The 8,144-nt window shown below is 33.0% G+C and overlaps 1 protein-coding gene across 1 annotated transcript; it reads left to right on the top strand.

The window, feature by feature from the left end:
• The first annotated feature begins 1,254 nt into the window (after positions 1–1,254).
• LOC123665665 (cytochrome c oxidase subunit 5B, mitochondrial-like) lies at positions 1,255–4,830 on the top strand. Its single transcript, XM_045599933.1, has 4 exons — positions 1,255–1,422; positions 2,557–2,730; positions 2,848–2,891; positions 4,537–4,830. The coding sequence occupies exons 1-4, from the start codon at positions 1,335–1,337 to the stop codon at positions 4,597–4,599; spliced, it is 369 nt and encodes a 122-aa protein (XP_045455889.1). The 5' UTR covers positions 1,255–1,334; the 3' UTR covers positions 4,600–4,830.
• The last annotated feature ends 3,314 nt before the right edge of the window (positions 4,831–8,144 follow it).

Below are 8,144 nucleotides of genomic sequence, written 5' to 3' on the forward strand. Positions count from 1 at the left end.
AATGTAGAGCAAAAGTTGACAAGTCTCGAACCCTTGCTGTTACGGGATCCATATCCCCAAGGTCCCATTATTGCGCTCTCTTCAGGGGTTGCTAGGCCGATTTTTGCATTAAAGTAGCCTATTATGAACATTTTAGGGAGAGAGTTTTCCTTCGCTAGCGGTATGTCGTTGTAAAGACTTTCTAGCTCTTCTTCAGATGACTTTACCATTGGGGAGTAAACTTGTCTGATGGTAAGAGAGGTACAGCCTATCCTTACGACCAATCTGGCGACTCTATCAGAAAAGGTTCTAAAGTCAATGATTTGATTTTTAAATTTATTTTTAATCATAAACCCAACCCTATTTTTGCCACTTTTCTTCCCTGTGTACATCAAAATGTATTTACTGTGTCTATGATGTGGGTTCCTTCCTTTTTAAGTTCTGAGGTACCCAATATATCCCATTTATTATTGCTTAGAGCGTATTCAAGTTCTTCCTGGCGGCCTATGCCTACCAGTAATCGAACGTTGGGTGTCTCGATGTATAAGCGATGGATGGAGGGTATCCGTCTACTACTCTCACGAGGACGAGTCGGCTTGAGTTATATTTCAAGTATAGTTATTTCGTTATTGCATTTTCACTTGGGTGAATTTGCACTATCAAGATATTTCTTTCTACCCAACTATTAAAAACTATAAATTATTCTAATTTATAACCAACTTCAAAAAAAGGAGGAGGTTACTCAATTCGACCGTATATATATATTTTTTTTATGTATGTTCGAGGATAACTCCGACGTTTATGAACCGATTTTGATAATTCTTTTTTTTTTTGTTGGAAAAGAGATATCCCTAGTTTGGTATCATGATAAGGAAACCAGGATCTAATGATGGAATCCCAGAGAAATCGAGGGAAACCCTCTAAAATTCTGAAAAACTTATTACTGGGTGTACCGATTTTAATGATTTTTAATTTAATCGAAAGCCGATGTTTATCATGTGGACACATTTTAATTTCATCGAGATCTGATTACAACTTTTGGAGTAATCTTTGATAATGCGTATTTACTTGACTTTTTTTTTCGTCTACCTACGTTGTATTTCTTGTCGATATAATTGAAGTCTATTTTTCTTCGTTTGCCTGCAAACACAATTATTATAACAAAATATATGTGGTAGTTTTCTTTACAATCTTACTAAATAATGATACAATACAAATTGTGAATATTATAAAAAAATGTTTAAAAAGAAAAACCGGCAATTAACGATCGTCTAACACCATTCATCATAACAACACTAGAGTTCTCCAAAATCCACTTGCTATCGTGAGAAGCGGTCTAGTGAGACTAAAGTGAAATGGCTTCCTTATGTAGACAAATTATTAGGGCAAATTCCCTTAAAAGCACCCTTTTTTCAACAGCCCGAAGGGGATTCGCAGACAAAAGTAAGAATTATATTTTATTAAATAATAACCTGCTATACCTGTCAATGTTTCGTTACGTAATGTCAAAAGTATTCACAAATTTGCAAAATTAGAAAATAGTATTTAAAGTCTTACAGTGTAGTAATAGATCATATAGAAACTTCATTTATTTGATAAATATGTAATTTCTAAATCATTTGGCTTTTCGCGTGACATTGAAGATGTCAATATACATAGGCACATTTTACGTATTGATTTTCGTTTTGACCCAAAATAATGAACTATTTTCAAACTCCAGTCGAAAAACGTTCTTTAAATAGATGAGCGTGTGTTATGAATTTTGTTTTTCTAAGGAAATGTTAATGTAATTTACTATTGATTTTATTTTGTAGGTTATAATCTTATCTATTTAAATTCTTTGTGATAATAAAGTTGGCCAATGATTTCAACGATAGACAAATTATACTATCATAGATACATTTAAATTAGACCTATTTAAATTTTGCTTTTAGTAATATACCAGTGGTATTCCTAATTTTTTCATTATTTTAATTCTTTAAAATCTATATACTATCAAATGTAAACAAAGTTATAATTCACTTCTTCACTTGCCAAAAAAAAAATTCTTGTAGTAAATGGACAACAATAAGTAATAGTAACAGGAATACACATCTTAAAATGTCACCTGTATGAAAATTCAATACTCATTTACCTACTGGTCAATATTATATTCACTGGTTCTCCTATAAGGCATAGTGTGATGTTCTTAATCCTGTTACATTCTTTCTTTACGCTAAAAAATTGTTTAAATTACCAAATGTTATTAGATTAGTGCAGGCAAATTCATAAATTACCTCGTTGCTAATGTATTGCTATTAATGATATTATAAGGATAATATAATATATAGTTATAATTGAAAATGGGATGCAATGGCCTTCAGTGGGATTTGAATCCCATGTTGTGGTCATGAAACAGACGACAGTCTCCAACAACATTTAACATTTGTCATGTGTAACATCATACACCCGACTGCTAGTATATCAGCCACTTACTTTTACCACTACACCAATGTGTCTATAAATTAAATTAACATCTATAGACAAATTTTAAAATCTTGAATACACGCTAATTTTTTTATATGATATTTTTATTAGTGATGCCCGATCCTCTGGAGCATGCCACTGGTTTGGAGAGGAAAGAATTGTTGGCCATGCAGGCGGGTAACGATGATCCTTTCAACATGAAGGTGCTTAAGAAAGCCGCAGGAACCCGTGAGAACCCAACACTTGTGCCGTCTTGCTTTGACGCACGTATTGTAGGATGCATATGTATGTATTTAGTATTAAAAAACTGATTATAACTTTTTCTAAAATCAAATCACTGACATGTCAGTTATTTATTAACAATGACAAACATGAAATTTTTACTTTATTTGTAATTTACAGGTGAAGAGCATGCCACCGCAATAAACTGGCTCTGGGTACACAAGGTATATACCAGTTATTTCTTAATTCTATTACATGTTAATGATTCAGTCTGTAACACCCGACTGCTGGGCACAGGCCTCTTTCTCCATGTTGGAGAAAGGTCATATTTTAATCTACCAAATAGGTCCTATGCGGGTGTACTAATACATATTATTGCATACAAAAGTAATTTTGAATATTCACAAAGTTAACCAATTTTTGTCTTATGAATATTGTGATTGTTTAAATGATATAATTATGTTATAAAATTTAATTACTTTTAGTAACAGGTTGATGGTGAATGATTTAAATAAATAATATAAGATGTTACAAAATAATAATAATCAATCATTATAATAATAAATTCTTTATTTGGACCACATGCTTTAACAATTTCTTAACCCGCCCAACTGCCAGACAGTTTATCAGCACAAAAGAATCTTAAGTTACTAACTGGATGAAATTTTCTAAATACACTTGAGTATTAACTATTATAAAACCCAATTATCTTTATCAAATCCAGTCAGGAGACTTGTAATGCGACTGTAAAGAAGGACATTAACTAAATCAACTGTTAGAATATATTTTTGTTGCCATGATATTTTTAGCTATGGCAACATTTTGCCTTAAACACCCATACTCTACTGCAGAAATAGATAAGGTGATATAATAGGCATTACATAAAGCATTTCAAAATATCTAAAATTGTAATAAGTAAACATTTTGAGTAATTGCTGTCATAACATGCTGCTTTTTAATATTGGTTCTCACTATCACAGGTTGGCTGGAAGAGATCTCTTTTAGAGATAAGTTCATGGTTGCAAAATAAAATTGTATACCAGGAACTGTAGAAGTTTTTTATTAGGGTCGCATGCTTGCAATACTTCTAGTGTTGCAGGCGTCTATAGGCTACGGTAGTCGCTTAATATCAGTTGAACCGTACGCTTGCTTGCCGAACTAGTTGTATAAAAAAAAAGTAAAAATTTAAGTGCAATAACAAAATTGCACTTAAATTTCTACGTATTAATAAGTTACCTACAGTAAAATCACCATAATTCTTCATGCAAGTAACAAAGCTTTATTGATTTTTTTTTATTCATTCTATTTTGAAAAATAAACAAAAATATAAAAATTGTAATTTTACAACAAAAACATAAACATCGATTGTTAAATATATGACATAATAAAATTGTGCCTAGATAGGTCCTTCTTACTATAGGCCTAGATAGGTACTGTGTGGCTACGGTACTGAAGAATATAGCCACCCCCTCTCTTCCCGTGGGTGTCGTAAGAGGCGACTAAGGGATAACAAGGTTTCACAACCATCTTGGAACTTAAGAAGCCGACCGATGGCGGGATAACCATCCAACTGCTGGCTTTGAAATACACAGGCCGAAGACGGGCAGCAGCGTCTTCGGTGCGACAAAGCCAGCCCTGACGTCACCAACCCGTCTGCCCAGCGTGGTGACTATGGGCAAAACACATGAGTTCACGTTATTTTTGGCGTAAACTTGTGGAGGCCTATGTCCAGCAGTGGACTGTATAGGCTGTAATGATGAGGTCCTTCTTAATTTATCACTCAAATAGGCATAGACTTGATATTCCAAAAATTTTTTTTACTTTTACAACTACATTACATAACTAACCCTAATTACTTTTAACACACAGGACCACCCCCGCCGCTGTGAATGTGGACACTGGTACAAACTTATTGAGAAGCAGCCCCTCTAAGCGTGTCTACTTACGATTAGTTTTACTGTTAGTAGTCGTTATTATACTGCAATAACTGCGCGTCTGCGTTATTCCAATGTTCCTGTAAATAAGATGCGTTATAGGAACGAAAACGATCATAATTAAATAATTGTAAGCCTTTAAAAGTGTTTCATTCAATCGTTACCTACTGCAGTGTTGTGTTGTTAACGGGATTTATTTTATGTAGATAATTAAACAATTAAAATTAGATCATGTTTTGTTATTTCATATCCATATGATTATATGATACTAGCAGTGCCCGCGGCTTCGCCTGCGTTGAAATCAGTGTGTCACAACGTTTTCCCGGTAAACTTCCAGTAAAACTCTCGACCCCAATTAAACTCTCTCAGCGGTGGAATATCGCAAAATCCGTTCTTATCGGATGTCTACGCCCTGTAAGGAGCCTTTCTACCAAATTTCAAGTTTATAACTGTTATAGTTTCGGAGATTTCGTGATCAGTGAGCCAACCTACTATCCCCCGTTTTAACCCCAAATAGGGATTGATTTCTAAAGATACATTATTTGGAGACCTTTTCACCATCTATAGAGCTTACATTTGAAATTTCAAGTCTCTTACTTCAAAAAAATAGGACTTTCATACAAACTTCCAACCCCCGTTTTACCCCCTTAGGGGTCGTTTCTCATAAAATCCGTTCTTAGCGGATGCCTACGTCTTATAAGGAGCCTACCTGCCAAATTTCAAGTTTTTAGGTGTTATAGTTTTGGAGATTTCGTGATGAGTGACCTTTCGTAGATTATTGGTAAACTATTAATTCTGTGATTTTATAATATATGTTATTATGTTTTGACAAAATATTAAATAAGTAAATTTTTAATTTATTTCAAAAGTAGTTAATTACCTACACATACATTTATTAAGTATTTTTAAAATTGTTTGAAATTATTTTCTTTTAATTGAAAATTGCAACATCAAGATACTAAGAAAATTTTAATCGGACTAGATAGTATAAAACATATTAAATGTAGAAGTAACTGGCATCGGCATACTTTATTATACCTGACGACCTGGCCAGTAGTTATTTCTAAAGGTCTTCCACAAGGATCCATTTTGAACCCCATATTGTATAATTTATACACATAGTATCTAGACTTAAATATCGATAGAAAGATTGAGGTTTTGCAATATGCGGATAATTTATTATTATATGTAAAAAGTAAAAATATTGAATTAGCATGTACAGAGTTAACGACATCTCTTCAATATTTAAAAAAATGGCTTAATGATCATGGTCTAAATTTGTCCCCATCTAAAAGTTCAGTAGTTTTATTCTCCCGTATGCGATCAACCACTCCAAGTCACGTTTTTTACGATGAGACCATTATACCACAAAAACAAGATTTTAAATTTTTAGGCGTTATTTTAAACAATAAACCTACAGGCATCTCTCAATGCAATTTTATCGCCAGTAAGTGTGAAAAAATAATTAACATCATAAGGTGTTTAGCAGGAGTTTGGTGGGGTGCCCATCCTTTTTATTTGAAACTTGTGTATAATGCTCTCATACGGAGTGTCATGGAATATGGTTCATTCTTATTAGAACCGGGTCTTCTTTCTGGATTTAAAATGTTGAACAAAATTCAAAATAAATGCTAAATAATTTGTGGGGCAATGAAGTCTAGCCCAATTAACGCTTTACAAATCGAATGCTGCGATCCTCCGTTACAATTACGACGTCAGTATTTGTCTGATAAATTTCTTTTTCACCGTCTACAGCTTTCCAATCATCCCCTTATTGAAAAACTTCATCTTTTAGCTTCCTTTGTGTCGAATTCACCGTACTGGACACATAAATCCAATCCATATTTAGTCAACAGCTATTATAAGTTCAAATCTCTTTCTGCACCTTTACATCAATCTAACATGCTACCTTTGTTTTCTTGTCCTTACGAATCTCTCATTCTATCGCCACAAATATTGAATATGGGTATATCTAAGTCGGGCTTTTTAATAGCTAACGAAAAATTTAATACAATTATTAACAAAAAATTTAAAAACTTCCATCTGATATTTACTGATGCTTCAAAACACGATGCTAACGGTACTGTAGGTGTAGGAATCATTCACTGTCAGTATAATATTGTAGAGAAGGTAAAATTCCCACCAGAATCTTCTGTTTTTTCTGGAGAGTGCTTTGGTATCTTCAAAGCCTTAGAATATATATTATTAGCTAAGCTCAATAACTCAATATTTTTTAGTGATTCACTTAGTTCTTTACAAGCATTAGAAAAGAACCCATTTAAAATTAAACAGCACAATCCCATAGTATTCGATATAAGAAAACTTCTATCTATATGCTTATAATAATAAATTTACACAAAAATTATAATATTAAATTTTCTTGGATTCCTGGTCATTCTGGAATCCAAGAAAATGTTATTGCAGACGCTCTTGCTAATGAAGCGATTTCATGTGGTGACCTTGTTCCGTATAAGATTTACTGCTCAGATTTGTTATCAATACCTAAACTCGATCTTGACACATCTTGGAAAACATTATGGGAAAAAGTAGTAAAGAAAAGGGTAATTATTATTACTCTCTTCAGCCTGATATTCTATCAAAACCGTGATTCTTCTCAATGAATTTTAATAGGAGGTGCTCTAGTATCATTTCAAGATTGAGACTTGGCCATACTTGTACACTTGCTCATCTTGCTAAGTTTAAAATTACTAACGACTCTTCTTGTTTGTGTGGTTGTGAAACAGGCGATGCAAATCATTTTTTCTTTTCTTGTCCTCTTTATAATCGTATCGATTTTCTGAAATTCATACTAGCATATCATATCCCTTTTCCAACCTCAATTTCTTGTCTTTTATTTATAAAAAAATATTACATATATAAAATAATTTCAGATTATATAATTATTAATAATATAGAAATTTAAATATTTATCACATTAAATATGAATCTGGCATTATCTGGTTTAGTTTTTATATAATGTATGTCATACATACATAATATAGGTAATATATTTTATTATTTTATATATTTATTATCTATATGTCATAAATATCCTATATCTATTCCTGCCCTGAATGATTCCTAAATTTAGCTCCTCCCGTTCATGTCCCGTTCCTTTAACCCCTTATAGGACGGCTCATACAAAGTGGCCAGTAAACTGGACTGTTACGTTAAGGTCGAAATTAAATACAGTTTTGTTCCGAAGTTCAACCTTATGCACTTTTCCGACTTGTGTTGAAGCACGCTGGCCTGTAAGCTAGCCAGCGTTCGTTTTAGTTGCGCGCTCAAGAAATTTCGCGCCATTTTTCACGGTGGCCAGTATACTGACCACTGTGCGCCCGCAGCGTAGTTTTTACTGTCACCGCGCGAGTGCAGGATGTTTTTTGATGTGCTAAAGTGAAAATAAATATGTCTGGCTTTAACAGGTGAGTAAAACTTATTGATTATAGTTTAAGCTTTAATGTTATTCCCAATAATGATATAGTTTTATAATAAAAATGTGATTTATGAACGATTGAATGCCAGTCGGTCTTTGAGAAAAAC

The sequence above is a fragment of the Melitaea cinxia genome, chromosome 24, assembly GCF_905220565.1.
Source record: "Melitaea cinxia chromosome 24, ilMelCinx1.1, whole genome shotgun sequence".
NCBI classification, from domain to species: Eukaryota; Metazoa; Arthropoda; class Insecta; order Lepidoptera; family Nymphalidae; genus Melitaea; species Melitaea cinxia.